Source organism: Trichosurus vulpecula, chromosome 2 (genome assembly GCF_011100635.1).
Source record: "Trichosurus vulpecula isolate mTriVul1 chromosome 2, mTriVul1.pri, whole genome shotgun sequence".
In the NCBI taxonomy this organism is placed as follows: domain Eukaryota; kingdom Metazoa; phylum Chordata; class Mammalia; order Diprotodontia; family Phalangeridae; genus Trichosurus; species Trichosurus vulpecula.
The window spans coordinates 321,448,112-321,469,875 of record NC_050574.1 but is presented as its reverse complement, the minus strand read 5'-3'; the positions used below and the strand labels follow the sequence as shown (position 1 = coordinate 321,469,875).

The window sequence follows — 21,764 nt, the reverse complement described above, 5'->3', positions numbered from 1 at the left end:
AATATGCCATATCTTTGTAACTCTTGATTCATTTACTATTCTTAGTTATTTCAGGGTTGATCTTCCAAGCTTGTTTGTTCCTCTTTCCGTTCTCTTTCATCTCACCTTACACGCACACTCTTACTATGTGGAATATGTGGGATCTTTTTGTTGTTGCTTTTACCAAGTGTCCTGTGCCTCTCAAGGTTGTTTTTGGTTTTTTAATACAAAGTTAATTTTCAAAACTTTTGCTCTGTTTACCATTTGAGGAAATTAAACTTCGTTGCTGACTTCTGAGTTTTATTGTAGTTTTACTATTATGCTATACCAAGGTACTCAGAATACCTACTGTTTGGTCTAACATGCATACAAAAATTAAGTAAAAGTGAAAATTAATTTAAAAACCATGAACAATAAGAAAATTCTGAAAAGGCAATAACTGTGGAGTAAATCTTATCAAAACAGGAAGTATTTTTAAAAGCCACAACTTTATACACTTAAGAAGGAGGGCGTATTTCCATACTCATGCAAGAATCTATTACCAATAATTATGCTTGCTGATTAATTTTAGCTTGGCATTGATTTGACTTTATTGAGTGCTTAATATTTGCAAAGATGCATGTGAAAACCATCTTATATCATCTGCCTCTACATCTTGTCATTTTGAATTTTTTAACTGCGAAATAACCTCATTGTTTAGCTGAAGTGGGTAAAGTATATAACCCTCTGTAATTTCCTGCAATTACAGTATCTTCTTGATTATTGTCCTAGGACCCGGAGCCTTGTGAGCTATGAGTACAGATGGCTTAGATAAGTGGTCATTGGATATAGATGCTGGTTTTTATGAAAGCATTAAAGACCATCTTGGGACCCACAGGAGAAGAATCCTAATTTGTAATAGTCTATTGGAGCAGCATTACATGCTACTGTTAACATGTCCCTCCAGGAAACAGAACAGAAAGTCACTGTTGCTACCAAGGCTTAGTCTCATTATTTCAGTTAATTTTCTGCAGTAATCTGTCAGTGATTAGTGTTGTATAATGGGAAATACACTGGATTTGGAAGCAAAGGATTGGGTTCATGCTGTGGCTCTGCTGTTTACTACCTTTGTGGCCTAGAGAAGTCACTTATCGTATTTGCCCCTTCGTAAAATCGAGGGGTCAGACCAAGGGATCCCCAAGGTCCCTTCCAAGTTGTTGAGTGAATACAATGAGTGTACCCATGCCACAGTGGCTACTGTGGTTTCTTAGGCTATTTCTTTGAAGGCTGTACATGTCTATACATATCAGGGCAAGGTAGCCTTCATTCAACCAGCATTTATTAATCTCCTGCTTTGTGCTAGGTACTGTGATAGTCCCTAAGTAGAGACAAAAACATAATAGCCCTTTTCCTCAAGGAGCTTACATTTCTATTCATGGAAAATGATATTTGCATAGAAAATCAAATACAAAGTACATATAAAATAATTTCCAGGAAAAGAGCACCACCTAGGGGTTCAGAATAGGCTATTGACATTTGAGCCAAGCTTTGAAGGAACCTCAAGAGTCTATGAGGCAGAGGTCAGGAGGGGGCAAGAATACCTTCCAGGCATCAGGGAATGGCCCATGCAAAGGCATGGAGGTGGGAGATGAATGGAACAACAAGCAGGCCAGTTTGGCCGAAAGAAAGAGTGGATGAGGGAAAGTAACATGCAAAATGCCTAGAAAACCATACCATGAATGAATTAAAAAATCAAACAAGGGTTTGTATTTTATCCTGGAGGCAAGAGGGAGCCATTGAAGCTTCTTGAGTGACAGGGTCGGACTTGTACTCTAGGGATGTCATTTTGGAGGATGGATTGGACAGAGAAAAAACTAGAGCCTGGGAAGACCAAGTATGAGGCTATTGAAATTGTTCAGGTAAGAGATGATAAGGGAAATGAGGGCTTGAGCTAGAGTGGTGACAGTACATGGAGAAAAGAGGACAGATGTAAAAGATATTTTGGAGACAGAATGGGCAACAATTGGCAACTGATTGAGTGTCAGGGACTAGTGAGAGAGAAGATTTGTGAATGACTCCAAGGTTGGGAGCCTGGATGCCTGGAAGGATGATGGTATTCTCAACAGAAATAGAGAACTTACAAAGAAGAGAGGATTTTTAGGGCAACATAATGAATTATTTTGGACATGATGAATTTGAGATGCCTATAAGATTTAAAGTTGAAGCTTTGAGGATTTTAGCCAGTCCTAATAAATAATCAATCCCAATTCTTTGTAGATCTTTATTAACTGTATTTTACATATGAGGAATCAGATGAAAAAATAAATTGCTTTTATTTCACTTGTTTATCTTATTACTTCCATGGCTCTATAAGTTAATAGAGGTTTTGTTTCTCTTTAAAATTCTCTTAGGTTTTACAAAATGCACCAGATGAAATTTTAGTGGTAGCATCTTCCATGCTGTGTAATCTATTGCTTGAATTCTCTCCAAGCAAAGAGGTTGGTACTTTTTTTTTCTCAGTTTTGAAATAGCCCAGTTGTATTGTGGTTATTGTTCATTGACAGTGCATTTTTATTGGATCTGAAATTATCATTGCTCATTGCTTCATTTAATAAAGAGTAACTTCTAAATTGTTAGATTTCTTTGATTTCACTATCAAACAAAATTGTATGTCAGATGAGGGTATTATTTGTCTTACCATTTAAACTATTATAATTTCTAGTGCTGTTCATCTGCCTGGTATCACAAAAATATTTTTTTAAATTGTACTGACGTTAACCTTTTTATTTTCAAAACCATGTATTCAGAAATGAAACAAAACCATTCATATTTCTGATTGATTTGCCAAATAAGTGAATAAGTAACATGAACCCATTCAAGGAGTATAGAGTAGTTCTCTGGAGTTTTCCCCTGTGGTGGTAACAGTAACATGTTCCCTGGGGCAGGGTTTTGAGGCATAGATACAGACCCTCTTCTTCTTATGAATTCAGGAGCCATCTGATGTTGTTGATCTAAGAAGGCCTTGAATTCATGATTAATTAAACATCTATCCATTATTTCTATTCATCTGCCTGGTACTTGGGAAGGCATTGTTGAGCTGGTGACTGAACTAAGTGTGTTCAAAGAGACATTTCCTAAAAATACACATGGAAACAAAACAAGCTGTGGGAATTTGCTTGTCCAAAGAGAAGAAAGATAGAGGGTGTATTTAAGAGCCATATTTCCCTGGGTAACGGCTGTAGAGGTCACATCTCTTATGATGGTTCCATTTAGGGGTTAGAGTCCCAAAGTTGGAAAGAGCCTCAGAGATGATTGAGTCCATGTCTCTCATCTTGTAGATGGAACCAAAACCATTTATTATTAACAACAAACACTTACTTTTCGCAAGATTCAGTTCAGCAAACCTTTAAGCATCTGTTCTATACAAGGCACTGTGGATATAAAGGTGACATAAGACAGAATTCCTACTGTCAGACATTTACAGTCTAGTTGAGGGGAATAGGGCACATAAAACATGGTTATAAGTAACAACCAAACAAAATGAAATAAGTGAAAAGAAGGGGGGGTCGAAAGTGCTATGAAAAATTTGTAGAGGGAGAAGTTACTTTCAGCTGAGGGAGAGGAGCTCAGAGAAGAAATGGCATGTGAATTGGGACTTGAAAGAAAGAAGGTGTTGAGCAGGTGCTCATACTTGAGGAGGACAATCCAAACATGGGGTAGGGAGTATGGGACCAAAGATGGCAAGGAACAGGCATTGATTAGGCACCTTCCAGGTGCCAGGCATGATATTAAGCACTTTACAAATGTCATCTCATTTAAGAATGAGGGGCAGAGGGTAGTCTGATTGACTACAATGTAGATCATGTGAAAAGGAGTGATGTGAGATAAGTTGGAAACAATAGACTGAAGCCAGCTCTGGAGTTTCAGAATAAGGCACTTACTCCACAGATATTATGAAGGGAATTTCCTTAGGGGTAGGAGCACTTATCTGGATGCATCATTTCTACTCATTTGTTTTGTGTGTTTTTTAATCTCTTTATAATCACCTCCAATAGATAACACAGGAGACACAACTCCATATTACTATGCATAAACACATCTGAGAGTGGTGAAGGTGATAGGTGAAGCTAGCGAATGGTAACATGTGAACCCAAAGAGTGAGAACAACTCTCTGTAATAAAGTCTATAATAATGACACTTGTCACTGTTTCACCTAAAATAGAACATATATCACAGGTCATCAGCAAAATATGTGCATTGAGGGGTGACATTTTTCCTATGAGAGAATGACTATCATTTACTAATATTTGTGTGTGATCATTTTTTTAAACTTTCTGCTGAGTTCTCCCTCAATGGGAAGAAAATTTTGATTTCAGTTAAAAGGGCACAGGAAAAACTTGTGGGGAATAATGTTATTTGTACACATTCGCTGAGTTCACAAGCATAACTCTTAAGCTTCATTTTTATTCTTTTCTAATTACAGCCTATTTTAGAATCAGGAGCCATAGAGTTACTTTGTGGTTTAACCCAAAGTGAAAATCCTGCTTTACGAGTGAATGGGATTTGGGCTTTAATGGTATGTTTTCTTTATTATAGTCTTTGTGGGTGTGAGGGGAAGAGAAATAGAAATAAAGTATATATTATCTAAGAGTTCTGAATTTTGCGTATGAAGAATATCAGGTGATACTTTAGTTCATTGACCCAAATGGTGAATTGGAACCAAGCAGACCTCAGAGGTGCAGTCTTCTAGCTCTGCCATTTACAGAATCACAGGATTTCAGAGTTGAAAGGGGCCTCAGAGGCATCTATTTTAATCCATACCTGCAACATTTCCAAGAAATGGTCATTCAGCTCTTTCTTAAAGACCTTGAGTGAAAAACAAACCTCTTCCTTCCAAAACAGTCCATTCCATTTCCAATTGTCATCTAACAATTAGATAAGTCCAATTTAAGGAAAGTTTTTTCTCTTTACCTTAAGCCTGAATTTCCACTTTGGGCCTTCTATCTGTTGCTCATTTTTCTGCTTTCTGGGGCCAAGTGGAGCAAGTCTAACCACTCTGCCAACGTGACAATCCTTTAAGTACTTGAAAACAGCTATCCTTCCCTCCTAAGTTCTCCCTTGTCCAGTTCCTTAAACCAGTCCTCATGTAGCATGATCTCAAAGCCTTTCATCATCCTTGTTACTTTCCTCTGGACAGTCCCTTTCTTTCCTAAATATTGTGTCCATAACTCAGCATAACATTCCCAATGTAGTCTTATGGGGCCGTTACAGCATGACTATCACCTCCTTACTCCTGAACATTAGTACTCTCTTAATGTAACTTATAATTGTGTTGGCATTCTTGGCTTTCATATCCTTACTGGCCTACATTGACCTTGAAGTCCACTAAAACCCTAGGTCTTTCAAACTGCTCCCAATTCGTATTCCACTCATCTCTTAACCTGTGAAGTAGATTTTTGAACCCAAGTGTGAAACTTTGATATTTGTTCCTTTTAAATTTCATCTTATTAGATCCGAACCAATATCCTAGCTTGTGAAATCTTTTTGAATCCCAATCCTATCATCCAGTGTTTTAGCTATCTCTCTTAGCTTTGTGGCATATGCAAATTTATTGAGCATTTTATCTATGCCTTTAAAAATGTTAAACAGCATGGGGACAAGCACAGATCCCTGGGTCACTTCACTGGAGACCTCCTTCTAAATTGACATGGAACCATTAATGACTACTCTGTCTTCAGCCATTCATCAAGTCCTAAAGCCACAAAATTAGACTGTCATCTAAACAAAAACCCTCCATCTTTTTCACAGGAATGGCATGAGAGACTAATGCTTTGTCAAAAATCTACCTAAATGATATCTACAGTATTCCACTCATTTACCAGTTTAGTAATCCAATCAGTATGAGAAATAGGGTTAAGTTTGGCCTGACCTGCCCTTGATGAAACCATGCTGACACATTGTGATTGCCGTGTCCTTTTTTTAGGTGTTTAGTAACCATTCCTTAGAGAATGCATTCTAGAATTTCTTTTTAATTTCTTCCTCAAGCAAATCATGTATTCATTTTGTTCCTCAGAACAGAAATTAAACTGACCTATTTTATAAGATGATTTAAAAGCACTTGCTTTAAAAAAAAACAATTATACTTTTATTTGAGTAAGACCTCATACTGTTCAAAGCCCTTTCACATTTTCACATCTGTTTAAAAATCCTGCAAGGTGGAAAATAAGTACAGATATATAATCAACTCTACTTATACCCTACACTTTTGCCGCATTATGATATGGAGGTAATCTTGGGTTCTCAAAGGCTATGCAAGTGGAAAATAGATGAGCAGGATACGTGTACATGTTAATTTATGGACTGTCCTTCAAGGAGAGTCTAGCTAAACTCAGAGAAGCCCACCACCAGAAGCTTGGCCACGAGGTGAATTTTTTAAGCCTCTGTAACTCATGAATAACATCTAAAGCATGGTCCGGTGGAAAGAGTGCTGAATTTAAAGTTAGAGGATCTAGGTTCAAATTCTGTCTTTAGCTTAGACTAGTCAGTTACTCTCTAAGCCTCAGTTTCCTCAGCTGTAAAATGAAAGTTTTGGATTAGGTGACCTGTAAGGGTCCTTTCGGTTCTGAATCTATGATCTATAAATATCAGCATTTCTACTTTACAATGAAGAAAGTAAGACAATAAGATTAAGTTACTTACCTAAAAGTCACATAATTGCTGCATACATGCTTAGTGCTTCAGTATTCTAAAAAATCACCACTGATGCAGATCAGAATCCTATCATTCCTGAGTAGATGGTTTCATTCATATCACCTGGTAGCCAACTTTCTGATGATAAGAAGTGCTTAATAATTTTTAAGTATTATTTTAAAAATTAAATTGTAGGGCCACATTTTTTTTTCCCTTCAAGGTGAACACTGCTAAGATTCAATTGTACCAGACATCCTTTGCTCTTTTTATAATTGTTAACTTTGAATATGGTATACATAAGCAAAAAATTTCAAAACACACAAAAGGCCATATAACATGGAAAGAATTGGTCTTGGGGGCCATATCCAGAATGTTTAAAAATCAAAACTTCCACTTAGAAAGCCTTAGGAGTCATAACAATAAAATAACTAGAGAAAGCTGCTATGGAGTCTCTTCTTCCTCTTACTTTAAAAAACATCACCACTTACCAAAGTAAGAAAGCTTAACATTAACAGACAGTTACAGATATGAAGACTATAACTTTTTTTTATCTTTCAGAATATGGCATTTCAGGCAGAACAAAAAATAAAAGCAGATATTTTACGAAGTTTAAGTACCGAGCAGTTATTCCAGTTGTTATCAGATTCAGACTTGAATGTGTTAATGAAGACTCTGGGACTTCTCAGAAATCTCCTTTCCACTCGCCCAGTAAGTAAGATCTTCCAGGCTGCCAGGAATCTTACCAAACAGAACAGTTATTTTCTTTAGTCTCAGGAGTATAGGAATCAATCAGTTCACTATACTTTGTAGGAGCCTACTTGTATGCTGAGTTGTGTGTTTATGTATTGCCCCCTAATAACAGAGTAATCTACCTTTAGGCACCCAATGTCCATTCTGGGATATTTCTTAACATGAAGTGCCCTCTCTACCATTCCCATCATTGCTCTCTCACTGTCCACCCTGAGGTCTGAGTGTTGCTCCACTTTTAGTTTTCATTTATTCCTTTTTCCCCATCCAGTTTCCAAGTCCATACTATTTTTATCACTTCTCCCAGTGATGTCTTCTGGTCTGCTGCTTCTTGTCCCCGAGTATCCTTTCTGATCCCTATTCCTTATTCTCTCTCACTTTATATGCCCACCCTACCCCCATTCAAAGGTATGGCCACTTTTCATGGAAATTGGGAAGATGAGTAGGCATGCCCTGCTCAAGAATGAGATAGGATGAGCTTTGCTATTATCTCAAACAATGCCAATGATGTCACTTCCAGAAATAGCTTTTTGGTACTCCCAGATGCCTTCATCAATATCTCCCTACCATTCTCACTTTTCTCTGCATATATTTTTTTCCAAAGATATTATTCACATTATCCACACCAATTTTGTTATATCTTCATTCTTTATTCCCTGTCACTGTTTTTCTTCCTTACCACAATCTGACCAAAAGATTCCCATATCCACACATTGCAAGTTACTGGCCTTTCTATATTCCTCTTCCTCCTTCAAGTAATTGAGGAAAAAATAGAAGTGTAAATGGAAGAAAGTTTTAAAATTTCTGGAATAATTCTGTCATTTTCTAGATATAATAATTCTGTTCCCTATTCTTTAGCTTTCAGAAAACCTCTGTGTTGTTTCACTCTGTCTTATTCTTTGCACCTGAGAGATTAATTGTTCATTTCCAATTGATTTTGCAGCACATAGACAAGATAATGAGTACTCATGGAAAGCAAATTATGCAAGCTGTCACTCTTATTCTGGAAGGGGAGCATAATATAGAAGTCAAAGAGCAGGTATATTTTACTTTTCTATATAAAGTATATTTTGTATCTATAAAAAGGAAGGGCAATAGAAATCTTCTCAAAGAACTAAGCCTGCAAATGTTGAGATTTAATGTGTTAATGAAAATCATCTAGAAACAGTATAAAAATGTGGGAGAAGACATTAGGGAAAGAGAACACGTGGGAAAAACTAGTTACTGTCCCACCCATTACTCCATTATTCTAATATTCTCCAAGAACATATTTAGTCACTCACTCCCTATCTGGTTTATGCTGTAGCCTTAGAAATAACTTCTTTGGACATCCATATCCCCACATGAAGTAATCTTTACTTCTGGAACTCTTCCATGTCTTGTCTTTTCCTCCACCACACATAGAATCTATGTTGTTCTACAGGAAAACAATCTTTCATTCAGGAGATGGTCTTTCTTTTGCAGTGTGCCATCTTCTGGTTCTCCTTTCTCATACATCCTTCTACCTCCATCCCCAACATCTCCACCCCTCTCTCCTTTCTATTGAGTTACAGCATTTAGGATGAATTAAGAAACTATACACTTATCAAGAGGCTATGTTCAAATGCCTTTTCATTTCCTCCTGATAATTTTCCATGAATATTAAATCTATATATTTCATTAAGTAAAACAAAAATTAACCAGTTTTGCACTCAAAATTTGTTTGCAAAAAGTTAAATTTGATCTCTTAGGTATCACTGACACTTTGTAAGGTAACATTTATGACTGCATGACAAATTAAAGAATTTCTTTGTTCAAAAGAAATGGATTTAATGGGGAGATGAGGAAAGGCACCATATTTGAAGAAGATATAGTTACCTTATGGAGGTCCACAAACCTGATAATGAAAACATGATTGATAACATTTAAGTTAAGTTATTACTTTGAGAATGTACTGTGAACCTCTTAGTAGGATGAAGTATGTCAGTGATGCTTTCCTAATAGAGATTACAAGCTGACAGAGAAATACTGTAGGGGAACTTCAACCCTCCTTGGACCTACTGAAAATAGAGCATTTCATACATTTTTAACTAAGAAGCAATAACGTAACTCCTATTCTAGAACCAACAAGAAAGAACTAATTGGTGATTTAGAAATGTGTACTCGCTCTCCTTAAATTAAATTTATTTATCTTTTTTCCATGTTGTACCCTCCAGTAAGATGTAAACTTCTTGAGTACAGGGATTGTTTTGTTTTTTTTTTTGTTTTTGTATCTCCAGTACCCAGCACAATGCCTTACACACAGTAGTCACTTAATACATGTTTGTTGAACTGAATTGAATTGAATTGAGGAAGTGATCATATGTAGAGTTTGTAATAGCAAGATAAGGGAATACTAAGTCACACATATTGTTTGCATAGTTTAGTAAATCAAATGTCAACAATTTCAGAGATATAATCTCATGACCAGAATCTCTAAAGGAAGAGAGGCATGGAAGTTCTCAAACATGAAATTTTGGCTATATAATTAGGAATAATGTCAGTGAAAAAGGAAAGAGGGAGACGACTATAGAAAGGAGCACATCTTCTCGGGAGTTTTTGAAAAGGGTCACAATCCCGAAAAAACACAAAAGAAATAGTACAAACTCTTAAGAATGGTGTCAGGAAAGCTAACACTTAGAATGAGCTCAAATTTTTGAAAAAATATTAGACAACAAAAAAGGACTATATGGTCACTAATTTGGTCAATAGTTGAGGCACATAGACTCATAAAAGTTTAATCTGTCAGACATACAGTTGAATTTTAACAAATGACAAAAGGCAGTGAGGGAGCTGGTCTTGAAGTGGAAGGGTATAGCAAATGTAATAAAGGAGCATTTGTAGCTGAAGATAAGTGAGGAAGAAGATAATGAGTACTTAGCCATCTTAAACTAGTTCACATTTCCAGGACCAGATGAATTAGATGCTAAAAGGAACTTGGAAATGTGATCTCAGAGACACTACTGGTAATATTTTAAAAATCACAAGAAAAAGAAGAGGTACCAAAAGATTAGAGGTGGGAAAATATCTCAATTTTCTTTTTTGAAGAGGGAAAATAAGGATTGTGGGAACAAGACACTGGTAAACTTGATATTGATTCCTAGCAAAATTCTAAAATAGACTATCAATCAAATTATTTGTGAACATTTGGGAGTGAATTTAGTAATCACTAAGAATCAACATGGATTCACTAAAGAAAAAAAGCCAACCTAATTTTATTTCAGTTTTTAATATGTTTGTCAGGTTCAACAACTCAGGGGTTAGCTATAAGTACAGCGTGCCTTAGTTTCAGGAAAGCATTTGGCACAGTCTCTCATGTTAAATATGGGACAAGATGAAGAGATGTTGGCTGGATGATGGTGCTATTAGGTTCTTTTGGAACTGATTGAATGACCAAGTCCAGAGGTTAGTCTTTAATGAATTAGTATCATCTAATTTGGATGAGAAAGTAATCATAGGTAGAGTTAGTAATAGCAAGCTAAGAAAACACTGGGTCACATATACTGTTTGCATACTTTAATAAACCAAATGTCAACAACTTAGCATGGTTACAGCCTTGGGTAGCACATTTATCAAATTCACAGATTGCACAGAGCCATCAGAGATAGCTAATGTATTGGATAATAGGATTCAAAAAAGATCTTGACAGGCTAGAACAACTGGGCAAATCAAATAAAATGAAATTTAACAGGAATAAAGGTATATTTCACAGTTGGGTTCAAAAATCAATTTCACAAGTATATAAAAAGAGAGCTCTGGCTAGACCATCCTATAAAAAAGATATTGGGGGAGGGGGTGAGGTGGGATTGTAGATTGCAAGCTCCGTACGAACCAAAAAAAGTAAATGCTGTTGAGATTGCATTTAGAGAGGAATAATGTTCAAAACAAGGAAAATAGTTCCAATTTAACATTCCCTGCTTAGGCCAATCTGGGGTCCTGTATTCAATTCTGAGTGTCATGTTTTTTTTTTAAGAAAACCTTAAGCATGTACGGTGGAAAGTCACCAGGATAAGAGGACTGGAGAACATTCTACATGAGATCATATGAAGAAACTAGGAGCCCAGAGAAAAGAAGTTAGTGGACAGAAGAGCAGCTCATAATAACTTTTTTCAATTATTTAAAGTCTGTCATGTTGTATTTACTCAATTTGGCCACAGAAAGGAGAACTAGAAGTAATAGGAAGAAATTTCAAGGACACAGATTTAGAATTGATGTAATGAAAAAGCTCCTAATAATCTGAGTTGCCCAGAAGTAGAGTGGGCCCCTGTTGGGGGGACAGGGGTGGGGCACAACGGAGTCCATGAGTTTTTCTTCATTCCATATTTTCCTACAGAGAGACAGGATGACCATTTGTTGGGGATGCTATAGAAAAGATTCTTATCCAGGTAGGGTTAGATTCAATAGCCACTGAAGAACCATCCAACTCTATGGTTCTAAACTCTTAAAACTCTTGGCAAAATATCCCATAAGAGCCTTGTAGATAAAATGGTAAAAATTTGCTAAATATTAATGTAACTGGATAGATTCAAAGTTAGTTGAACAACTATATGGAGACTATTAGTAAATGGATTGGTCGTGACCCTGAAGGATAGTTTCTAGTGGAAAACCACCAGGATTCTGGCCCAGTTAATTCAATTCAACAAAAATTTATTTAGTGCTTACTGTATACAAAACACCAGGAAATACAAAGATAAATAAGACATGGTCCCTGCTCTCTAAAAGGTTTACAGCAGAGTAGTAATAGAAATCTAACTAGTATTTTGGAGAGAGGTAGAAAAGAATCTACTTACGCATGGGAGCATGGTGGGGTAGAATAGAGACTTGAGGTGATGTGTGCCTGGACTCTCTACCATAGTCATGAATTGTGTGAATGATATGTTGTCATGTGGTATGTGCACTGAACACACCCTGAGAAATTAAATCCATGTGGGCAAATGGCATATCACAAGGATCTAGAGATTGAAGTTTTGTAGAATATCATCTCAAAATAATCTGAGTGAGAGTGGTGGTCCAAAGCTCATTTATTGTAATCTTTGAAACTTAGATTCATTGTGTTAGAGATAACATTGATAGTGATTCAAGGGTATAGAAAACATTGCCCTTCAGTATGATCCCATGCACTATTCCCAGTCCTTTCATTATCTTGTTTCTCTATAAATATTTTTAACTTTGAATGAGTTGCTCCCTTTCTCTAGGCCTTGATTTTCTCATTTAGAAATGAAAACCTTTAGAATAGATGACCTTCAGCCTTTCTTCTGAGTCTGATATGGTACAATTCTGGAGGGGCAGCAAGATATAGTTGAAAAAGGACACAACAGAGGGTCTTTACTACTTGTAATCAAGTTTGCAAATTTGATTATAAACCCCATTTGAAAAAAGTTAAAAGTTTAAAACAGCCATGTAATATGTCTGGACCATTTGTGTGTATATGGGTACCCAAACATGTACACAAGCACACATACTCATGTGTAAGCATACCTACACACACACACACACACACACATATACACACACACACGTGTGTGTAGGCATGTTTACATACATGCATACACCGATTTACAAAGAACCTCCGTCTACTCATGTGTAAGCACACCTACACACACATATATACACACACTTGTGTGTGTAGGCATGTTTACACACATGCATACACCGATTTACAAAGAACCTCAGTCTAGTTCAGCCTATGGCCATCTGGTTCAACCTAAGGCCAAACAAGAGTCCCTCTACAACATCCCCAACAAGTAATCATCTCTCTTTGCTTGAAGACCTCTAGTGAGCAGGGATCCATGAAGGAGCCCATTCAACTTTGGTGTAGTTTTAATTGGATCTTTCTCCTTGCATGAAGTTTATGCTTCTCTCTGCAATTATTATTTTAATCTTTCTGTGATTTCTACCTATAGCTACCAGTTGTGCTATTATGTCCATTCACCACTAGCCTGATCCTCTCCTTGTGGTTAAACATTCCCATATGGCATGATTTCAAGTCTCTAATTTGACATCCACTAAAAAAAATAGGAGATCATGTGAGCAAATGCACAGTGGCCAAAAGAAGGGATGAGTTCATAAAAGCATGAGTAGTTCCCTTGGTGGAAGTGTATGGCTTTTGAGGGGGATTAGAGAGAGAATACTGAAAGTACAGGCGGGATCAGACAGTGAGGGTCAGAGCCATTCAGTTCAGTAACTGTGACAGCTAGAACAGTCCTGCACATCCAAGCTATTCAGACACCCAAGGATAGGAAACATGCCTATTTGCCATCACAAAACAACTCTCACATGTAAGTAGTTTTACCTTCTCATTTTTCATCATTTCTTGTCAGTATCAGTGTCATAGTATCATTCTATATTTATACAGGGATGATCTACCTTGGGCTTTTCAGTGTAATATGTTGAAAAAATATCAGATCAAAATGTTAATTACCCACATGGTAGAAAGAGAAGAGGGGAAAAGTTTATGTTCAAATTTAATGCTGGAGAAAAAGCAGATGAATCTGGAATTAGTAGGTATTGCCTAAATGTGACTATCCATTAGTCACTGAAGAGATCTAAGGTCAACAGGCTATATATATGTTTTTTGAGTTGACTATAGTTCATGATACATAATATTAGGACGCATTACCTCAGTTCTTTTGGGTTCAGCAAAGATCATAATTGGTTAGGGAAGCCATTTCTCAACTGCTGCTTTTTCCAAATTGGGCAGACTGTAGCGTTTGCTCTTGCCTAGGGAAGGTCTAGTTTACATATTTCATTCTTTAGATTTGCTACTCTTTGGCTAGACAAAAACAATTTGAGATACATGAACCTGGCTTATAAAATAGATGGCATGCAAAGAGGTTTGTTTACTTTTATTGCTCCAACATATATGATATGCTATCGCTTTCTATTTGTGTTATTATAACTTTGCTTTTTTCCCTTCTCCATGTCAGCCTCTTTGGCACAGCTCAGGGATTTGAGTAGTTGGGGTACCAGAGTGGGAGCAGCTTTCCCTTAGGAAAAGAAAAAGGGCTATTGAATGCTGCTGAAGGTGGCTTCTTGCCATGTCCTGCAACAGAAACGTCCAGAATAGCAGTTTGCCCTACTGCATGCATGGCACAAGCAAGGAAGGGGAAACAGAGACAACTGACAGGTGGTATAAATAGCCATCTCTACTCTTTCTCTTCAGTCTCTTCCCTCCTCTTGAATCCATCAGATTTCTCTTTCTTAATTCTGTATTATTTCCTTTATTTATTCCCAGCCCTCAACTAAAAGGTTAAAATCAACAAAGACAGGGAAGTAAGAATTACAAGTGGAAATGGCTAATTAGTCGGTTAAAAAAAAACTGGCTTTGTCGTATCATATAGATAGTAGCTTTATGTGGCCTTTCCGCCTATCCAGTTATTCTTTATCACTCTAGAACACAAGAACATGGTTAATATCTTTTGAAGGAATGATGCTGACAGTTTAAATGATGTTATACCTCATATGTAGTCCAAGATGCACCTCATTATTTTGTATCATGCTCCTTTTTTCCCTGTGTTTTCTGATAGTAGGTGTCACATTTTCCCAAGGTTTTGTTTAAACCTTAAGCACTAGTTCCTTGGGAAACAAGCTATTTATTTAGTTGAGCTGTTAGCTGCATTTTATAGTGCACGGTATTTTACCACATCCTCTGTTCTTGTAATCATTATCTCCCCAAACTTTGCCTTGTCTACGCCAGAGAATTCAAGATGACATGATCTTTTTGCCATAAATGCCCAATGATCTGAAATTGAAATTTCACTTTACTATCTTAACCTTTCTGCTCTAAAAGACACTCCCTTTTTATCATCTTCTGTTTTCTGCTCCCATAGAGGCAGGAAATAATTCCTAGATGGAATCGTGTTCTCTGTTAATTCTGTCTCTTCTATACATCTGAAAGATGATCTTTTTACCTAGGACTTTGGAGCTCTCAGCTTTGCTTCAGGTCCACAAAATCTCCATTCTTCAGCTCTTTGACTTGGCTATGGGTCTAACTAGTCTCAAGCAGCATCAGAAATACCTTCTCACTGACTGTCAGGTTTTCATTTTTTAGGTCAACTTTGACTCAAATCAAAGCATACTTGGTTCAAGTACAGGAGAGAAGTCTGCAATATTCTGTCCTCTCCAACCCAGAATCTGTTGAATCCTCATCATCCTTAGATCTGAGGTCATAATTGATTTTGTTGGGTGACTTATTCCTGAGGTTTTTCTCCTATTTCTTCATTTTTCTCTCTCTAAATATTTTCATATATTAATAAAGGCATATACTCTTAGAGACCAAGAGTCCAGACACCTGGATCATATCCTCAGTGGTATCCACTAAGTTGACCTTATGCAAACCACCCAATGCCTCTGTTTCATTTCTGGCAGTCTGTATCAGTGCCTGTTCAACTTCCTCACAGGCTGGGAAGAAAAATCTCTTGGAGATTTTTCAAAGGAAAGAGACTGTAGGAAACATAAACGATTAGTCTTTAAAACATGAATCAAAGAGAAGGAAAAGAGAGAACAGACTGAACCTAATTAAAGAGACATCTGACTTCTGCTCTAGTCAGCTCTAGCATCTGGAATTTCATGGTTTGTGTGAGATATTTCACCCCAAGTTGTACATAACTGAAGTTCTGGACTGAGGAGTTTCTTTCCTGTGTGGGATTATCTGCTTGGTCTCTTTTCTTAGTGAAGGAAAGAAAGTAAAGAGAGAGACTCTATCTATTCTGCAGATTTGAGCTATAATCTTGTTTAGATTCCTTGCATTGTCCTTTTGGCTATTTGCCCGGGGGTGGGGCGGGGGCACGGAATGGCATCACCGAGGGAGACCTCTTTCCAAAGAAGATTGTTATTTCGTTCCCACTCCCGTTGGAAGTACATTAACCTGATCAAAACATGTTAGAGTAACATCAATTCTGAACCATCAGTGTATAAATTTCAGGCCATTGGTGTGCATGTATGTATATGATTTTCCAACTAGACATAATTCCTGATTTTCCTTTCTTACAATATTGAAGTATAAAATTATATTTAGTTTTGGATTTTATTAGTGGTCCCAAGCTTTAATGCCACATTGGCCATAGCATTTGCTTACCTTTTCCCAAAGTAGTGTCATCTTCATAGGATGCTTCATAATCTGAACTGTGTCAATCTTGGAGCCCAAATTTGCCATGCTAAAGTCTAAGCATGTATTTCTGTGTTATGATGCCCTTAGAAAATAATATCATCCGAGACACATCGACAAAAATATTCTTATCCTATTCAATAAATTTGTATTTAAAAAACTGCTTTGTCTTGTTTTATCTCTAGCAAGCATATCAAGTATTCGGTATCTTTTTCATCATCTTACTCTAAATAACTTAAGATAGCCATAGATAAGGATGCTTCAATTATTTCCCTTAGTACTGACCATGTCTGCTTGCTGTTCTGGGTCTTTCTATTATAGGATGAGGGGAAAGAACATATGCATTTTTCTAAGTTATTCAAACTCTTTTACATAATAACACTTCTGCTTCACTCTCCTTTAACCATCTCTTTTCTTCAGTTTCACTTTCTTGCTTTTATCTGCATTAAAACTTGAAAGAAAATAGAGCTGGATTAGATTACCACCTGTGATTGTCATTTCTGCCTGCTTGCTTCTTGGTAGGTAGAGTTCTTATAAACCTTGCTGTTCTGAATCTTTCTGTTGTAACATGAGGGAAGAAGAGGATGGGGAGAAACAGGTTTGTTTGTTTTTTTTCAGTAAGTAGTTTTTACTTTGCTTTCATAAGTGACTCTGGTATTGCGAGGTTTTAGTCTTAAATACAGGACATGTTCTGACATGTTCAGGAGAATGGAGGCAGAAGTTAAAGGGGAGGAGGAATTTTATGCCACGTGTAGTTGATAGTGTCTGATGAGGCTCCCCAAATGGCCAATATGTGTTCCAAATTGTCAGTCATAGGATAAGGCACTAAAATATGTGGCTATCCCATGTAAATCTGACATCTGTCAACTCTTTATATATAGATAATGTGTGTGTATACATATATTTCAAATTTTTAAGTCTCTTAAGGGATTACTAGAGTTTAGTTTACTTCGGTTTTTAATAACTTATTTATTTTTAGTTTTCATCATGCATTTTCATAAGATTCTGAGTTTTAAATTTTCTCCCACTCCCTCTCTTCCCCCAAGATGGCCTACAATCTGATGTAGGCTGTACTTATACATTCATATTAAACATATATTCACACTAGTCATGATGTAAAGAAGAATTAAAACTAGCAGGAGGAACCATGAGAAAGAAGAAATATAACAACAATAGAAGAGGAGGGCAAATAGTCTGCTTCCTTCTGCATTCAGACTCCAGAGTTCTTTCTCTAGATGTGGATAGCATTTTCCATTGTGAGTCTTGGAGTTGTCTTAGATCCTTGCATTGCTGAGAAGAGCCAAGTATATCAAAGTCAGTCATCAGACAATGTGGCTGTTACTGTGTACAATGTTCTCCTGGTTTTGCTCACTTTACTCAGCAGCAGTTCATGTCTTTCCAGGTTTTTCTGAAGTCTGCCTGCTTATAGGACAATAGTATTCCATTACAGGAATATACCGCAACTTGTTAAGCTGTTCTCCACTGTCAACTCTTCTTGCCCAATGTAATCACGAATTTTTGAGTGACCCTTTCAAACAAAGAGTTGAGTATTAAACTATTTGTCAACAAAATAAATGACTAGTCATCTTTTATTCTGAGCCATTTCTGTCCTGCTTATATCTTTAAATAGCTTTAGTTGGTCTTCTGGGGAGGAGAGCCCATCCCCAGGATTTATTGGCATCCTTGTCTATGACAAGTGCTAGTAGGGACAGCCAACATTGTCTGCAGTTATAGGTAAGGCAGAATGAAGGGACGAGAAATTTACTCTCTACCTCTTTTTAGACCTTCGGAACATTTATTTGTTTCTCCATTATCATTCACCTTCCCACAGGGCCTTGAAGTGCCTTCCTTATCACTAGTCCAAAGCCACACAGTTGCATTTCTTACCTCCCATCATTTTCATTCACTAGATAGAGAAGGGGAAGGGAATGAGCATTTATACAGTGCCTATTGTGTACCCGGTGCTGTGTAAGTGCTTTACAAATTTTTTCTTGATCTCTTGATTCTCCCTTGATCCTCATAACAACTCTGTGTGGTAGGTGCTATTATTATTCCCATTTTACAGCTGAGGATACTGAGGTAAACAAATTAAGTGACTTCCCCAGGCAGTGCCGTAGGCCATATTTGAATTTCTCTTCCCCCAACTCCTGGCCCAGTGCTCTATCCACTGCACCACCTGGCTGCCCCGCCCCCCTCCTCCCCCCCCCCCCCCCCCCCCGAAAAGTATCTGATATAGATTCCTTTCAAGTCCTTCTTAATTAAAACTTTCTTTTTTGTGTCCTGGGAATTTTAAGTTCCTGAGGCAGGACATATCAGAAGACCCAGTGGGTACATTCCCTCTCCTAAAACACAACTTCTTCATACTGTAGTTGATTGTCTTCCTGAGTTTCTGCTACTGGAAAAAAAAATCCACCTGATGGCCAGCCTCCTGATGACAAAAACAGAAAGACTATTACTGTATTCTATGGCTAGAGGAAGAAAAAGTGAAATGAATGGGAATATGTGAAATAAAATATGGAGAAAAGGATGCGTTATTTCAGTTATTCTACAAGCTGGAATTACTATGTTCAGCTATTATATAAGAGAACCATGTCAGCCTTACACCAACAGAGACATCAAAAGGCTTTTTAGCAGATAGCCTCAGACATTCCAAGTTGATTCACTTCAATTTAGCAGTCACTTTTTAAGAGTCTTCATTATACAAAGCATTGTGCTCTGGGTGTTAAGGTGAGGAGGATACAAACATAAATAAGACATATTCTCTGCTCCCTTTGAATTTCTGATCTTGGGAGGGAAGGTGTAGATCCAAGAGACACACCATTATCCTGTATCTTAGTAATAACATGCAGAATAGCATATGATTGGATTGTAAAAGCTATGAACTTTTATGCAAAGTTGATGGAAGGAAAGGACATAGGGGTCTGTGCCCTATCATCCCCTACCCCATGTTAGGAACAACCCCATGTATACTCTCTCCAAGGATCAGAAAAATTGCTAGAGCTTCCAAGAAAGCATCCCTAATGTAGTTGGAGGACAAGGCAGATACTTTATCTACCAGTAAATAGAGAAGCCTGGCAGGGATTATTGAATACAACATCTGTCAGCTATCAGAGGATAATAGACCTTCAGAGAAATTACTGATTAAAAAAAAAAAGTGACTGGGCTTTCTTCCCCATCTCCTCCTTGTGAAATTAAGCCACAGTGGGACAATGTAAATGGTTCCTATAATAATGGAACATATTAATAACAATAAAGTACTTAAAATGTTTTTGTGGCAGTCACTAAAAATATCACAGCTCCCCTTTAAAGCTCATTGTTGTACTAAAATTATTACTTTAAAAGCTACTTATCAAGTCGTAGAAACAAAAAGGCTTTGAGGCAAATATTGTCTTAACAGTAACATGACAAATTATATTTTTCTTTTACATTGTGATAATCTGAAATGTGTAGAAGTGGTAATTTAAAAACATTTATTTTGGTTTCTACATGGACAGAGCACTACAGGCTTTTCAAGTTTCTTTAGTCTAACACATTTTTTGTTTATTGTGGTTCACTGTATCAAAGACAAGAAAGTTTTGCATTTGGAGGAAGAAAATCTATGAAAGTTCAAATCATGAAGTATCAAAATTGTTTTAGAAGTTTAATTGTTTAGATAATTGTTCTTTCCCCCTCTAGACATTATGTATATTGGCCAATATAGCAGATGGCACAACAGCAAAAGAGCTCATTATGACCAATGATGACATTTTGCAGAAAATTAAGTATTACATGGTATGTATGGCCTTTTTTCTCTCTTTAAGGGAAAGTTTTTTTCCTGTTGTTTATAGATTTAGGAGGCAGGATAGCTACACTAGTACCACTATTTGAAAACACAGATTGTGCAAAGATATTGAAACATAGTTCATTTTAATAATTAAAGTATAAAATATTATTGTAACAAATTTAAGAATTTGTACATATGTAGGCACTCAAGAACTATTTGCTAAGTGAAGGAATGAAGAACTTGACTTTTTTCTTTTAATAGAACTCAAACAGAAAATCTCTCCAAATAAAGAGTGATTGAATTTTTGTATAAGGCCAATATGACAATTTGTTTTACTGGATTATCCATATGTATTACAAGGATTTTGTTTTTCTTTGTTTTGTTTTGTTTTTTGAGGGGAGGAGAGTGGTAAACAAAGGAGAGAAAATAAATGCTTGTTAATTGAAAAATGACATTTAATCTAAAAAAAAATTTAAGAACTAAGTGATTGGAAAGAGATTTAATTAGAACTATAAAATCCTAAAACTGTTCATTTAATTAATCCTTTTCCTTGGCTGTATCACAGTTACATTGCAAACTTACCTTAAGAGGTATCTGGTTTCTTCCTAAGTAGAATATTGAGAATTCTTCTATGAAGTATTTTATACGTATATGTGCTGTGTGTGTATACGCACACACACATGCATAACATATATATGTATGTATGTATGTCAAAATCAACTCAGTGAATCTTCTTATCTAAATGTTTTGACAATCAATAGAGACAAAGGGACATTTTGCAGGTTTCCACCAAAAAAAGTCAGCCTTTTTTATATAGTGGAAAGAATGTGGAAAAACACAATTCAAACAGAAAAAGTTGAAACATAGTTCTAATAAAAGTCATAGATATAATACTTGTATTCATATTCCACTTTACAGTTTAAAGAAAAAACTCTTTACATTTATTATTTCATTAGAGCCTCACAGCAATTTTGTAGAGGTAGGTAGGTGGGACAAGTTCTTTTTAATCATCATTTTGTAGATGAGGAAATTCTTGTTTCAGAAGGTTAAGTGGATTCAAATCCTGCTCTTTTGACCCCAAATTCAAGCTTGTAGTACCTAATTTAAATAAAACTCTTCAAAGTAATGCATTCAGTGATTGCCTGGGTTTAATGTCATTTGTCGTAGGGAATTTTTTTGAATTTGTTCCTTCTAGTTGATTTTTTCTTGCCTAGATTTAAGATTTTGAGAAGTAGTTATATGAAATAATTTACCATGTTCTTTGGTATCTTTCCAAATGAACAGTAGTAGTTTGACCCTCTCAGTGATCCAAATTTGAGGAAATAAGGCATCATTTTTGTAAGATGTGCAGGTTGAATGAGCCACTAATGAAATACCTCATTTTAAAACATTTTCTGTTTATAGAAGTATGGGCAGGTAAGGATCTCTATCCCTACCACATCTGAATTTAAAATATATATATATTTCAAATTGAATGAAATT

General features: G+C 36.5%; 1 protein-coding gene across 1 annotated transcript in view; it reads left to right on the top strand.

Moving 5' to 3' along the window:
- The window catches only part of ARMC8 (armadillo repeat containing 8), a 129,855-nt gene that overhangs the window by 102,043 nt on the left and 6,048 nt on the right, over nucleotides 1-21,764 (top strand). Inside the window, exons 15-19 of the mRNA XM_036744695.1 lie at nucleotides 2,370-2,456; nucleotides 4,442-4,534; nucleotides 7,207-7,356; nucleotides 8,339-8,434; nucleotides 20,195-20,290. Coding sequence (XP_036600590.1) covers nucleotides 2,370-2,456; nucleotides 4,442-4,534; nucleotides 7,207-7,356; nucleotides 8,339-8,434; nucleotides 20,195-20,290 — 522 coding nt within the window. The remainder of the gene's footprint in view (nucleotides 1-2,369; nucleotides 2,457-4,441; nucleotides 4,535-7,206; nucleotides 7,357-8,338; nucleotides 8,435-20,194; nucleotides 20,291-21,764) is intronic.